Raw genomic sequence first — 15,054 nt, 5'->3', positions numbered from 1 at the left:
AATTTAACTAAAGAGATAAAAAAAAAAAAAACCTATAAAATAAAACTAAAAATCAGGGCCAGAGCTGTAGCACAGCGGTAGGGCATTTGCTTTGCAGGTAGCTGACCCAGGACAACCTTGATTCAATCCCTGGTGTCCCATATGGTCCCCCAAACCAGGAGTGATTTCTGAGTACCAGTGGGTAAGGCTCAAAAACCAAAAAAAAAAAAAAAAAAAAAAAAAGAATTCAGGGAAAAAGTTAGTGAAATTGTAAGTGGAAAATATTTCTAGAGAAATATATTAAAAAATAACAACTAAAAATTACTGCTTCTAAAATAAGAGGACACAGGAAATGGAAACACATTCCTTGCTCATGATTTAGGAGGATCGACATAATTAAAATGGCAATATATCTCAAAGCATTGTACAAATTTAATGCAATTTCTGTAAGAATACCTATGCCTTTTATTTTTTTAAAGAAATAGATTAAACATTCTGAAATCCATATGGAAGTATAAACTTCCACAAACAGCTAAGAAACTCTTTGGAAAAAGATGGGAGGCATCACTTTTCTCAACTTTAAACTGTACTATAAAGTGGTAGTCATCAAAACAGCCTAGTATTGGATTAAAGACAGATCAATGGGCCCGGAGAGATAGCACAGCGGCGTTTGCCTTGCAAGCAGCCGATCCAGGACCAAAGGTGGTTGGTTCGAATCCCGGTGTCCCATATGGTCCCCCGTGCCTGCCAGGAGCTGATTCTGAGCAGACAGCCAGGAGTAACCCCTGAGCACCGCCGGGTGTGACCCAAAAACCAAAATAAAATAAAATAAAATAAAGACAGATCAGTGAAATAAATGAATATCCTGAAACTGAACCTCCAGTCATCTGATCAATTAATTAGTCATTGATAAAGGTGCAAGGTATGTGAAATGGACAAGGAAAAATCTTTTCAAGAAGTGGTGTTAGAAAAACTGGTCAAATACATGCAAAAATGTGAACTCAGACCTCTCTTTAATGCCATACAAAAAGTCAAATCAAAATGGATTAAAAACCTTAATATTAGAGTTGAAACTATAAGGTACAAAGAGGCAGAACTATCCATAATTCTGAGGCTAAAAGCACTTTTTTTTGCAAATTATTATTTATGTTTTATTATTGTTCTAACTTTTAAAATATGTATATCTTTATTTAAGAACCATAATTACAAACATGTTTGTAGTTTGGTTTCAGTTATATAACATAAAAGAGCATCCCCTTCACCCGTGCAACATTCCTACCACCAATGCCCTCCATCTCCTTCCTTCCCACCCCTTTTCTGCATTCAAGGCAGGCATTCTATTTCTCTCACTCACTACCATTGTCATGTTAGTTGTTAATGTAGTCATTTCTCCAACTGAACTCACCACTTTGTGGCAGCCTTCATATCGATGGGCCGGACCGCCCTCATCTATATTGTCTCTGTGTATTATTACAATAATGTTTTTTACTTTTCTTAAAATCCATAGATGAGAGAGACTATTCTGTATCAAACTCTTTCCTGTCTTATTTCACTCAGCATAATAGATTTCATGTCCATCCATGAAAATTTCATGACCTCATCTCTTCTGGTGGCTGCAGAGTATTCCATTGTGTATATGTACCACAGTTTCTTTAGCCACTCATCTGTTATCAGGCATCTGTTTCCAGATTCTGGCTACTGTAAATAGCACTGCAATGAATAGAGGTGTGCTGTGTGTGTTGTGTTTTTGTGTTCCTAGGGAGCGGTATTGCTGGATCATGTGGAAACTCAATTTTTAGTTTTTTTGAGGAATATCCATATTGTTTTCCATGAAGGCTAAAAAAATGGTATTCCCAACAGTAGTGAATGAGAGTTCCTTTCCCCCCACCTCCCATTCAGCACTGATTGTTCTTGTTCTTTGTGATGTGTGCCAGTCTCTGTGGTATGAGATGGTACCACATTGTTGTTTTTATTTGCATCTCTCTGATGATTAGTGATGTGGAGCATTTTTCATGTGTCTTTTTGGTCATTTGTATTTCTTTTTTGAGAAAGTGTCTGTTAATTTTTTCTCCACATTTTATGATGGGGTTAGAGGTTTTTCTTGTTAAATTCTGTCAGTAACTTGTATATCTTAGATATTAGTTCCTTATCTGATGGATATTGAGTGAATAGTTTCTCTCATTCTGTGAGTGGCTTTTGTATCAAAGTCACTATTTCCTTTGAGGTACAGAAGCTTCTCAGCTTAATATAGTTCCATTTATTTTATCTCCACTTCCATTTGTTTGGAGAGTGATGTTTCCTCCTTGAAGATTCCTTTAGTCTCAATTTCATGGAGTGTTTTAGCTATGTGTTATTCTATATACCTTATGGTTCTGGGTCTGATATCAAGGTCATTAATCCATTTTGATTTGGCCTTTGTGCATGGTGTTAGCTGGAGGTTCGAGTTTGCTTTTTTACTTGTTGTTGACCAGTTGTTCCAGCACCACTTGTTTAAAGGCACTTTCAAGGATGAAACATCACTGGCCAAGCAAGTGGAAGCAAAGATAAACACATGGATTATGCTAAACTAAGAAGCTTTCAACTTCTGAAAGCAAACAGTGACTAAGATATGAAGACTACCCACAGAATGGGAGAAATTAATCATCCAGTACCTATATGATAAGGGATTAATATTTAAGATACATAAGGCACGGCAACGCTAAATAAGAAAAGGAAAAACAATGCCTTCCAAAACTGGGAAGAAATAATGAACAGAAACTTTCTCAAAGATAAATATAGGTAGCCAAAAGGAACATGACAAAATATAATACATCATTAAACATCTGAGGTATCCAAATTAAAACAACAATGAGATATCAGATACTGGCACACATCACAAAGAAGAAGAACCAGTGCTCATGCAGATGTGGAAAGAAAAGGACTCTCATTCACTGCTTTTGGGGATATCAGTTGGTCCAGTTTTTGGAAAAAAATATGGGTGTTTTTCAAAAACTAGAAAGTGAGCTTCTTTTTGACCTTTATGACCACTCGTAGGGAGCCAAAAATATGTGCAAAAAAAGCCTTCTTCATTTCAGTGTTCATTGTAGTACTATTCTCAATAGCCAGCATTTGGAAACAACCCAAGTAAGTGCCTAAGAACAGATGAGTGGCTAAAAAATAAAAATCAACCTTGTTACATCTATACAATGAAATACTATGCAGCTGTTAGGAAAAATGAAGTCATGAAATTTGCTTATATGTGGATGAATGTGGAGAGTATTATGGTGTCTTAGAGTCAGTGAGTGATAGACATAGAATGCGAAGACTCATTTGTGGGATATATATATAAAAATGATAGTATGGTACTATTTTTTAAACTATTGATTTATTGATTTGTTTTTGGGCCACATCCAGCAGTGCTCAGGGGCTACTCCTTGCTCTGCACTCAGAAATCGCTCCTGGCAGGCTTGGGGGAACCATATGAAATGCCAGGAATTGAACAGGGTCCCTCTTGGGTTGGCCACATGCAAGGCAAATGCCCTACCTCTGTGCTATCTTTTCAGCCCTGATAGCATGGTATTAATATCTAAATACAATAAAGATGAGGGCCAGAAGCCCAGTCCGTGGTAGGAATCTTGCCACAATGGTGGGAGAGTGCAGTTAGGGCATAGAAAGGACCACTATACAAGGGTTGTTTGAAATGATCACTCTGAAAAAAGAACTGAGTACTGACAGGAGATTAAGGATATGCATATTTCCCCTTCAGTAAGAATATTGCAATGCTCAGTGTCTAATAAAAAAAAGAAGGAGGAGATAAAAAGAAAAAATGTTTATCTCAGGCAGGCATTGGAGAGTGTAGGGGGAAGGCAGGAGGGAATCTGGGGTCGCTGGTTGTTGTAAATGTGCACTGAAGGATGTTGTACACTGTATAACTGAATCTCAGTCATGAACAGCTTTGTAACTAAATATCTCGTGGTGATTCACTTAAGAAATTATAAACAAATACTTTAATTTTTATAAAATTCACTTAGTTAAGGTGTTAACTAACATTGATAGAATCTAAAATTTAATATTAGTAAGGCATGTTTTTTTATTCATGAGTTCTTTATGTACAAATAATTTCTTAGACATAGTTGTAATATTCTTATATAACTAATGGTGGGAAAAACTATATTCTTATATAACTAATGGTGGGAAAAACTAAGTTGTTGGATTTTTCTGTTGAACTAAGTAGAATATTTTGGTAAAATAGATTTATGCCTGACCCTAATAAAAGTATAATTAAAGAAAATAAGTAAATGATTTTAAAAGGTGATAGAAAAAAACCATATTAGTGAAGAAAAGTTAACTCTCCAAGGTCTACTAGAAATTAGACAAGTTTATGAATGATTTGCTTCAGAAATCTAAATGCTCCATATCAATTTATTCCTTAGTTGAAGGGTAGGACATATAAGTGGGAATGTTTATTCTGATGACTTTTCCTCAGCTGGCATCTTATGTGTAGCCAGTGCCTTCCAAACATGTCAGAATTTTGTTTTTTCAAAAATTAGAGGATGTCAGTTTTTTTAAATATTGTTAATGAAAATCGCTTTAATGGAGAGACTCGTGAACACATCTGTACAAATGGAACAATTTGTTATTAATGGGAGATTTATTACTGAAAAAAAACCACTACACAACAGTGTGGTAGAAATTTTATTTTTATTTTAGTAGGAGAGCCAAGTTTTGCATTAGGACATTGTTCAAGTTGATACAGAAAGTAAATTGCACCCATGAGACTCCAGCATTGTACAAGAATGAAGAGCCTTTAATAATCCAATACCTTAATGGCTGTTAAGATAGAGTATGCACAATATCTAATCTTGTCTTTCTTTATAACATATATGGTAACTAAAAGTTATGATGTGTTAGCAGTATTTTTCTTAGCAGATGACTTTTTAAACTAAAAGCTAAGTTTACTTATTGACTTTTCAGTTTATTTATTGGAAGATAATAAAATCAGTTCCTATTTATCGCAGGTTTAATTGCTGCATATTGCATTTAGGATGCTTATTGCATACAATCTTTACAGTTGAATATTCAAGTAATTGTAGAAATATAGAATGCCTGCTTATGGTTTTACAATTTGGAATAGTTAGAAAATAGAATGTATTTAGGAGCTTTATTAATGTTTAATTATAATTTTTAGTGATTTGTTCATAAATAACCATTTTGTTTGACATGCTTCTTAGATTTCTTTTGCCCAATTTTGGAATTATGGCTTTTAAGAATAAATTTTCATTTAAATTAGTATAGCATTTTATAGCCTAATATTAAATTCAACTTGTCTTAGTATTTAAAAGTTCTTTGTTTACTATATATTTTTAATGAAAAGTCAGTTTGTATTATATTCTGAAAGCTACTGGCTTCGAAATATATAGTGTTCTGCCTCTGTACCTCCACCTTTATATTTTTTCATCAAGGTATTGGAATGTAATTTCAGTTTTTTGCTGCTTTTATCTGAAAATAGTTTTTGTAAAGCTTTAGACATGTTATAAAACCTCCAAAGTATGTATATATTATTCAGTATGTCCATGTAATTGAAAAATCTTGAGTGACCTGCTTTTTCATATTGTACACTAGATGGCAGTTTTGTCATATTCTTCCTATTGCATGTATTCCTCAAATACTACTAGTGTGAGGGGAACAGGAAAGGCCATCAATGTTTAGTCTGCACTCAAAGGCTCTCTGCATGACCAATACAGACCCCATGGACTTCCTGGAACATATGTTAGCAATTTAGCTGCAGACATTTATTTCTTTGTTTTACTGCTTGGCTCTTTGAGAAAGTGTTGGTGCCAGGTTATGGGTTGTCTGGATCATGTCAGAGGCCATGGAGATCAAGTTCATGTGACAGGCCAGACTATGGAAGGATGGAGTTGGAGGAGGTGAGGAAACTGACCCTTACTTTCAACAGCAACAAGTCATTACCTGTCTGTGGATTGAGGCCAAATCCTGGGCGTTTTAAGTTTTATTCCAGCTGAACAAACAAAACATGCTGCCCATTTGTTTTTTTCATATTTCATCAATAATAGTTCATTCAGCAATTTTAGTTTCTCAAAATTTGCTTATTCCTCATTTTTTTTTCCTTAATGCTTTCTTTCTCCTATAGCCTTGTCCAGACGAAGTGACCTTGAAATCCTTGGCTACTGCCTGCTGCGATGGTTTTGTGGGAAACTGCCCTGGGAACGGAACCTGAAGGACCCCATTGCTGTCCAGACTGCTAAAACAAAGTACAGGTTTTCAAGTGTTCCATTATAGACAGCAACAGGGCTGATGAGATATAGTAACAGGAATTAATATCCGAGAAAAAATTGTCATCTTATGAGGATACACTTAAGCACATTTCTTAAAATTGAAAAATATCTTTTTAAAAAACACGTCACAAAATCTGTTATGTTAACACCTCTGAAATCACATATCTATGAGTTGCAATGTAAAATATGAAATAAAATACTTGTTTCTTTATGTGATTTTTTTCCTAAAGTTTAGGTTTTAAGTGGTAGTATTTTATATTAGTATTTTACAAGTGTTTGGAGGTAGTCTAAATTTGATGTGTGTGATATTAACCACAAAACAGCAAAATGAAATCCAGTTTATATTTTACCGGTGAGAGCAAATGCCTCTTAATCCTGTGTCTTGAAGGGAGTATGTTGTGTTTATTAAGGAAGACACAAAACATATGAATGGTGAAATCATTTTTATACGATAATATTGCTGCCACAAGAGCATTTTTAATATTCTGCACTTAACTATTACCACCTAAAATTTGTTAGATAAGAAGTAGATCAGACTAAGAACAGAATGTGTTAGTATTTTACTATTTTTTTTTATTGCTCAGAAAATGTAAATTGTATGTAGCACAGAATAGCACCTTTTTTATTAGGCACCAATGGATGTTCAACATTAATTATCAACAGATTTGATAAACACACTTGAAAAATATTATAAAAATATAATATGTTTTAAGTAGAAGCCACAAGAAAAGTTTACTAAAAGGAAAGCTGATCCACAAAAATCAATCTTCTAATTCATTGTAGTATCAGGACTTAATGTTGAAAGACTATGCTATAGACTTGGAATAATGCTAATTTTACTTGTAGATATTAACACATACTTTTCCTCCTAAAAATCATGATTATTCTACTCCCTTAACCACAAATACATATGCCAATATTAATACTGTATAAACAGTTATTTACTTATGTGACTGATATATCCAAATTCATCCTCATAATTTTCAGTATATGAGTGTGTCAAGATAAAACTCATTTATGGACATATATAATGTTTGGTATCCAATTTTCTAACTCACTTTACCTAACTTTGAAAGGTGTAGGTTTTATTTAATATTAGCATCTTTTTTTTTTTTTTTGGTTTTTGGGCCACACCCCGTGACACTCAGGGGTTACTCCTTGCTATGTGCTCGGAAATTGTCCCTTGTCCCGGCTTGGGGAGCCATATGAGACGCCAGGTTAGAGCATGCAAGGCAGATGCCCTATAGCTTGCGCCACCGGTCTGGCCCCTAATACTAGCAGCTTAATTCTAATGATTATATGGTTTTTCTTTTAAGACATAGTTTAAGTATTGTCAGTGTGATTGTTATATGTAGAGATGTATTCATTGCATGCAACTATAATGAATGTACTTGCATATATAAGTTTAAGAATAAAAAGGGCACTTTAAAAATATATAATACTAATAAGCAGAACTTCTGTTTACATTATAGAGATCTTACATGTGCTAATATCTTCATTTTGTTTTGGTTTATAATAATAATCAATAGATCAACAAAACTAACATCCTAGCCTGAAGTTTGTTTGTTTTGGGGCCACACCTGTGGTAGCACTCATGGGTTACTCCTGGCTTTGTACCCAGAAATCACTCCTGGCAGGCTCAGGGGATTATATGAGATGCTGGGGATTGAACCCAGGTTGGCAGCTTGCAAAGCAAACATGCTACCTACTGTGTTAATTCTCCAGGCCCTGTTTTTTAAATTCCTTATACTATATAATACATAATAATTTATTCAACTTGCTTTAAAAGCATAACACTTAATTTTTCCATAAAGACAGTGCTTGTATATTCAATTATAATGCTATATCTCCTTTATGCTCTTTATTTTTCCTGACACAGGGTAATATAATCACAGCACATTTGTTATTGTAAACCTTGAGTTTATGAATTAGACAGTTATATCAATAGTTTCAGTTGCATGTGTATATGTTTGTGACAGAAACAACTTGGAAGACTGTATACTTGTTCAGTCTAAGTTATTGGAAAGTGAAAACTTATTTTGAGTTTGGTTATTTTTTGTTAGCATCTTTAATTCCACTGTAGCATAAAATACTACCTAATAGAGAATAGTGAGGAAAAAACATACAAAATGCAAATAGAATATTTCTGTGAATTTTTTATTCTTTTTGAGAAAAGATCTTTTATGTTTCTACTTCTGATTTTTCTTTAATTTACACTTTGAATTAAAGTTTCTGTTCTTTATTTTCTAGGTTATTAATATAAATTGCTAAATAAAAAATGAGGGACACTTGCTTACTTCCAACCAATTAAATGTGGTTTAAAAAGAAAGCATTTCACATGATGTTACCAATGATTTAGCATCATGCTTCATTTCACCCCTTCTAATCAGAATAGTTTACAGGATTGAAAACAAATTCATGATTCATTTTACTTTATTTTGTTTCAGTCTGTTGGATGAACTCCCTGATTCAGTGCTTAAATGGACTCCTTCTGGAAGCAGTTGTTGTAAGTCAAAGATAACTTCTATTTTCCTCTATGATTGACATATTTGTTACTCTTATAGTTTCTACTTAACCCAACCTTCACCATTACTATAGGAGGGAAAAGGAAAATTATTTGAGTCTACTGACCAATTTGTTGCTAGGGAAGACTTTTGTATTTTAGTTGAAATTTAAAGAACAAGATACTCAAAGGAAATATTTAGGCAGTATTCTAGGTTGAATTGGGAAGAAGAGGGATATGATAGCTGTGTTTAATTCAGCACAACTCATTTGTGCTGGTGTGATGGTCCAATATTTGGGATTGGCAGACTTTCACTCAGAAGATACTTGGGTTATTTCTAGGGCCTTTTGGTGTCAAACATCATCCTGGGGGCTTTTCTTTGCATATTTACCTGGTCCCTGTTGACTGTATTCTTCAGAATATATATGCTTTGAGAATGATAGCAAACTTGATAATCAGTTGTATCATATTTATGGTGTTGACTTTTTGTTTTTGTGTATATATTACTGAAAGAAGATAAATTGGTTTAAAGAAAAACTACTTTCAATCAGAAATGAAAAAACAGTTGTTAAATATTTGGATACTATTTATATGTGAATTACATTCTTAATGGTTAGCAAAAATATTGTATTAACAAAGAGATAGCAACCTCAGGGGTTAAAAGTATATTTAGTTGAATTAGTGTAGAATATTATGGAATTCATTTAGAGCATTACTAATATAAATAGTAATTTTTTTTAAATTAACAAGTTCATCATTTGCATGTGCATACAGGTAGATTTGTAGAACTAATGTAACTAAGTTAGATTATATAGCAGAAGCTCTCTCCTGTTGACTTGCTTTGTCTCAGACACATAGCAGAGTGAATCTTGAATACTGTTTATATTATACATTCACAAAGTTGGCTTAGGGTCAAATGGTATGTATGAATTTTCATGTAAGGGTTGAAAAGTAAACTGAAATCATCTAAATTTGTACTAAGGCTTTATTTCACAAGAAACTAAAATAAATTTTTTTTTGTAGTGAAGGTGAAGAAAGTCAGTTATACCTTACTACTTACCTTTCCCAAGTATCCTAAGTCTATTGTAGTATAACTCTTTGCCTCCCAACTTTTTGTAGCCCCTTTGCATTTAATGGAGGGAACAAAGAGAGTAGGTTTTCTCATTTGCGGGGGTTAATTACTTAGAGGAATGCAGGCTTTATTTCTTTATCAATACTAAAACTTGGCCTCATTTTTACCAAATCAACAGTTTATGTCTTAATAAGACAGTTGAGGAAATTTTTTGGGGGGTTGAGTTCAGAGAGAAAGAGAGAAGAGAGTGGATATCTTTTTTAAAATAATAGTGACTAATGGATGTATTGATGGGGGAATAAATAAGGACAAGATTAAATATTCAAGCCAATTAAATGATAATAGAATCAAGGGACCTAAACTTTAACAATCTAAATTTAAAGGGGCCAGTTATACTGGTGGGCCAGGGAGCAAAGGGTTGTGTTACAAGATGCAATCTAGGTACATTGGTGGAGGGAATTTGACACTTATTGTATATTTGAAATTCAACTCTGAAGGACTCTATATCATAATCATTTCAATAAAATAAAATAAAATAAATAGTGCTTAAAAGGTAAAAATGAAAAGTAAAATAATAAAAAAAAGAATGCACAAATGCACTGCACACAATAAATTCTTGTGGGCTAGAGTATATTCAGTGACATTTCTTTTACTAGAGATCAGTGGATTTGAATCATGGGATAAATGAGATTTCTTTTTCATAGTAAAAAATGATTTGTTCAATACATGTTATTTCTCAGCTGGGGTAACTCATATGTTTACTTTAGTGCCCCTACTTGTTCAGTAGGATGCCATGACATGAAGTTAGAGTGCCAACTCTTATGACAAGAATCCAAAAGAAGATAGGTCATAAGGGGACTAGAGTTGAAAAAAGGTTGAGAAAATTCTACACTATTACGTCATTAAATGCAAACTTGTTTTAAGGCACAAAATAATAACACTTCAATATTATCTGACAGTCTCTAGTCATAGTAGTATATGTGTTAGGAGAATTACTTCTTGTATGAATAGAAATTAAGCCATTTTACAGAAGGTTATAATTTTTGTGTGACAAAACATCATCAAGGTTTGGTGCATTCATGCCCAATACACTGCAATAATAGTTTTTAAAGTTTTTATCTTACAAAATGATAATCATGCTACTTAATATTTCACTAGTTTAAAATTTAGATGATTCAATAGTATAATGATTTCATACTACTCAAAGAAATTTGTTTTATAGCTCTGAAATGTAAATCCATCTTGAAAAGCTAATTTTTTAAAAACAGTAATGATGCAGTATTTAAGTTTCAAGTATATAATAATTTATAAAGGAGTTTACTCTTTTATTTTTCACCCTTTCCTACCTCTCTGGTACTGCATTTTTTTTTGTTGTTTGTTTGTTTTTTGTTTTTTACCCAACCTTCATATCCAAGGAGGCTCTTCAGCCCAGTTGCTAACAGTTGTAGAAGTGCCAGGAGCATTCCATTGTCTTCTAATAGTAATTTTTAGAAAATGTTCCGATATTCAACTCTCCTCTTCATTTGGGATATTTTCTATAATAGAATTGTAATATATCCAAACTTAGTTTACTTTTCTTAAAAGGGCTGAAGAACAACATAATATTCATTTTAAATGATAGTAGATATGATTTAATCTTTATTTTATTTTTTATTTTTTTAGGAATTGGTTGCCCTCATGGGCTCCTGAAATAATCAGTTATTAATGTGGTGATGAGCTTGTGCTACTGGCTAATTAATAGTAATGAGGTTGATCAATACTAGTTGAGAGAATTTCATTTATTCTATACATTACAGAGGAAGAAGTCTGTTATATCATTTTCACAGTATCCAAAATTGAGAGCTTAGAGCAGGAGTCTCAAACTCAATTTATATGGGGGTCGCAGGAGGCAAAGTCGAGGTGAGGCAGGGCCGCATAAGGGATTTTGCTTACCGAATATTTGCAATAAAAAATCGCGTTAGTAAGAAAAAAAAATCGCATTAAACATTTGCATACCCCGAACGGAACTGCTCGGGGTATGCGAATGTTTAATGCGATTTTTTTCTTACTAATGCGATTTTTATTGCGATTATTCGGTAAACCAATAAACGCGAATACTGCGATATTTGAAGGCCGGCCGCGGGCCACAAAATGTTGTAAGGAGGGCCGCAAACTGCCCGCGGGCTGCGAGTTTGAGACCCCTGGCTTAGTTTCCATTGCAACCACAAGAGACATGAGTTGCTACAATACAGCAAAGGATAATGTGGAACAAAATGGTCACACTGACTTTCTTAGGGAATAAGAGATGATGACCAGTTCTTTTAGAATTACTTGATTTTAAAATTGTTTCAGTTTTAGAATGAAGGTTAGCCTAAAGAGGAAGTGAAGGATTAGGATGTCATTCCTGCCAAATCAGAAAGTTTCTCAGAATTTTCAGCCCTGGTTTTAAACAACTTAGTGAGAAAGTAAGAAATATTTTTGTCTGGGCCAGTGATAGGTACCTTCTTGCTGAGGAAAGAAGTGTAAAATGTAGGTTGCAGAGAATCTAAACATATCTGTTAACAAGTGAGAACCTGCCAGTTTTTAGACAGTATATGGTATTTTCATTTATTTGTATTGCAGTTTCAGATTCAACTTCCCCCGAAACAAAAGTGCAAACCACATTCATTTTAACAAGGTTGTGTTTGTGTAACTATCAGTTACTAATTCTCCTTGTGTTTAAAGTTTGTAGTTCATAACTTTATTAAGAGTGTGGGAGTGGGGTAATATATAATCCTAAGAAATAAATTACAAAAGAAAACAGTTGCTGCCAACCTTTTTCTTTCTGTTTCAAATCAGGTTGACTGTAGAGTGATATAGTTTAAATTCTAACTTCTTATGCTATGGCTTATGACCTCAGATGGGTCACATAATTGAAGGTAAAGATTGCAAAAAATCTTAAAAATGCGTTTTAAAATAATTTTTTGTATTTACTATCAGTAAATTCTTAATGTACATGTCTATTTTAACCTAAGTATATGGGGTTCCTAAAAATTTCTTACATGATATTACAGCAAGTAGGGCACTTAACTTTGCACCACCAGTTGGATTTGATCCCCAGAACCTATTACCAGGAATGAACCCTAAGCATAGCACCAGGAGTAAACTTTCAGCTCTACAAAAATGAAACAAAATCTCTTGTCAGCAAACAGGTAAATTTAAGAAGCCCTCACCAAAGTCATGCTAGCTGAATAGAAAGTAGATTTTGAAAATTCAAAAGCCAGCCATCTCCAGAAACATGGTATTCATGGTCATTTCTAAGCCTAGTAATATAATTTAAATATCAAGTCCTTAATTAATTTTTTTAAATTTTTCTCTGAAGTAAAGAGATTTATGATAAGTAACATTACTTAATTGAGGGGCTGGAGAAACAGTACAGCCATAGCGCATTTTACCTAGCAAGTCACTAACCCTGGACCAACAGTGGTTTGAATCCCAGCATTCTAACTGGTCCCCCTGCCAAGAGCAATTTCTGAACATAGATCCAGGAGGAACCCCTGAGTGCTGTTAGTTGTGTCCCAAAAACAAAACAAAAGAGAAACAAAACAAAAACATTGTTTAATTGAAAATTTATAAACATAATAATGAAACATATGAAACAATTTTATTATGAATATTTAATTATGATATTGATGTTATTCTTGGTTGCTGCACTCCACAAACTAAAATAATTAACCAAGTTTTGTTTGGGGTCACACCCAGCTGTGTTTAGGATTTAATCCTGGCAGGGCTCAGGTATTTCATTCGGTACCAAAGATTAAACCAACCTGGTTTGGCTGCTGTATTATATCTCTAACCCTCTTATTTATTTATTTATTTTGTTAATTGGCTATAGTTTTGTTTTGATAAAATTAGTGAATTGCAAATATCAACTCTTGAAAAAAATTACCATTTTATACCATCTTGTCAAATCTATCTAACACTATTTCTGTTTTGGAAATCATTTAAAATGTAGTTGTTTTGTTAGAGCCAAGGATTTTGTATAGAGGTTATGGTGAAATAGGTTGACACCAAATTTGATTGCTGGCAACAAATGGCTTCCCCAGCATTGCTAAATGTAGTCCGGGAGGCATCTGCATAGAGAGCCCAGGTGTCCTGGCTAGGTGGCTAAGTCTCACTGTGTGTGACTCCCTTATCCCCTGAGCATCCCTAGAGATCCACCTGGCCCCCGAGCAACAACAAATAATAACAAAAGAAAGCATGTTCTTCATCAAATTGTTCATTGCTAGTGTCTTCAAGATTAGTATGAGTGCTTAACCTGTGTGTGTTTAGAGAGAAAAATACAGAGATTTAGAGGTATTTTTTTAGAGATAAAAAGAGATTTTTGAGAATATTGATTTCTTGACAATTTTTGTCAATCTGAATGACCAAAACATTTAATATTTCACAGATGAAATAGCTGAGTATTTGATGTGTGCTCATAATTTAGCATATGATGAAAAGCCAGACTATCAAAAACTCAAGACAATTTTGAATCCAGATGGAATAACTTTAGGACCACTGGACTTTTCCACTAAAGAAAAGCATGAAAATGTGCATACTCCAAGTAATCAAAAAGTAAGTATTAATAGTCTTTGAGATCCTATAATCATCATGAAGATTTTTTCCATACATGAAATCCCAAATAAATATGACAGGTTAGTTTCTTCTCATTACATTCAATTCCTTTTTCCTCTGACTCAGCACTATGAAATTTGTTGCAATTTTTGTTTAAATCCATTGTCTATTAGAGAAAGAATTATTTTGACCTATAATCTTTTAGATTAGGATTTGTGTTCTTTTGTACACTATTAAAAATAAAGTGTTTCTTTAAGCATAAATTTTCTTTAAGCATAAATTCATTAATTTTTGCTTCAGGAAAGGTTAAAGGCTATTATGACTTTATGGAATCTGAATATTTGCTGCCTTTGATTTTTTTTTCTTTTTTAGGTTTTCTTTTGTAATTCCTCCATATGTTTGCTTATCAGTTTAGCCATAATCTGGTTAAGAGTGATAATATTTTGAGATTAACCACATTATCTTTATGTGCTGGTATATAAATCTATAGAAACTTTTAAAAAGTTACTTTCTTCCAGTAAATAGTTTTCTGTTCCCACCAATTGACTTCCTCACAACAACTTAAAATTTTGATTTTTAAAACAAGTTTAAGGGGTAAGAACCTCAGACCACTACCAGTATTATAATTACACAGGCTACTAAATGTTCAT

General features: G+C 33.4%; 1 protein-coding gene across 1 annotated transcript in view; it reads left to right on the top strand.

Moving 5' to 3' along the window:
- The window catches only part of VRK2 (VRK serine/threonine kinase 2), an 88,397-nt gene that overhangs the window by 54,646 nt on the left and 18,697 nt on the right, over nucleotides 1-15,054 (top strand). Inside the window, exons 9-11 of the mRNA XM_049784787.1 lie at nucleotides 6,110-6,230; nucleotides 8,702-8,760; nucleotides 14,238-14,404. Of these exons, the coding sequence (XP_049640744.1) occupies nucleotides 6,110-6,230; nucleotides 8,702-8,760; nucleotides 14,238-14,404 (347 nt within the window). The remainder of the gene's footprint in view (nucleotides 1-6,109; nucleotides 6,231-8,701; nucleotides 8,761-14,237; nucleotides 14,405-15,054) is intronic.

The sequence above is a fragment of the Suncus etruscus genome, chromosome 12 (genome assembly GCF_024139225.1).
Source record: "Suncus etruscus isolate mSunEtr1 chromosome 12, mSunEtr1.pri.cur, whole genome shotgun sequence".
NCBI lineage: Eukaryota > Metazoa > Chordata > Mammalia > Eulipotyphla > Soricidae > Suncus > Suncus etruscus.
Note: the sequence above shows the minus strand (reverse complement) of the source record. Positions and strands in the feature narration are given on the sequence as shown.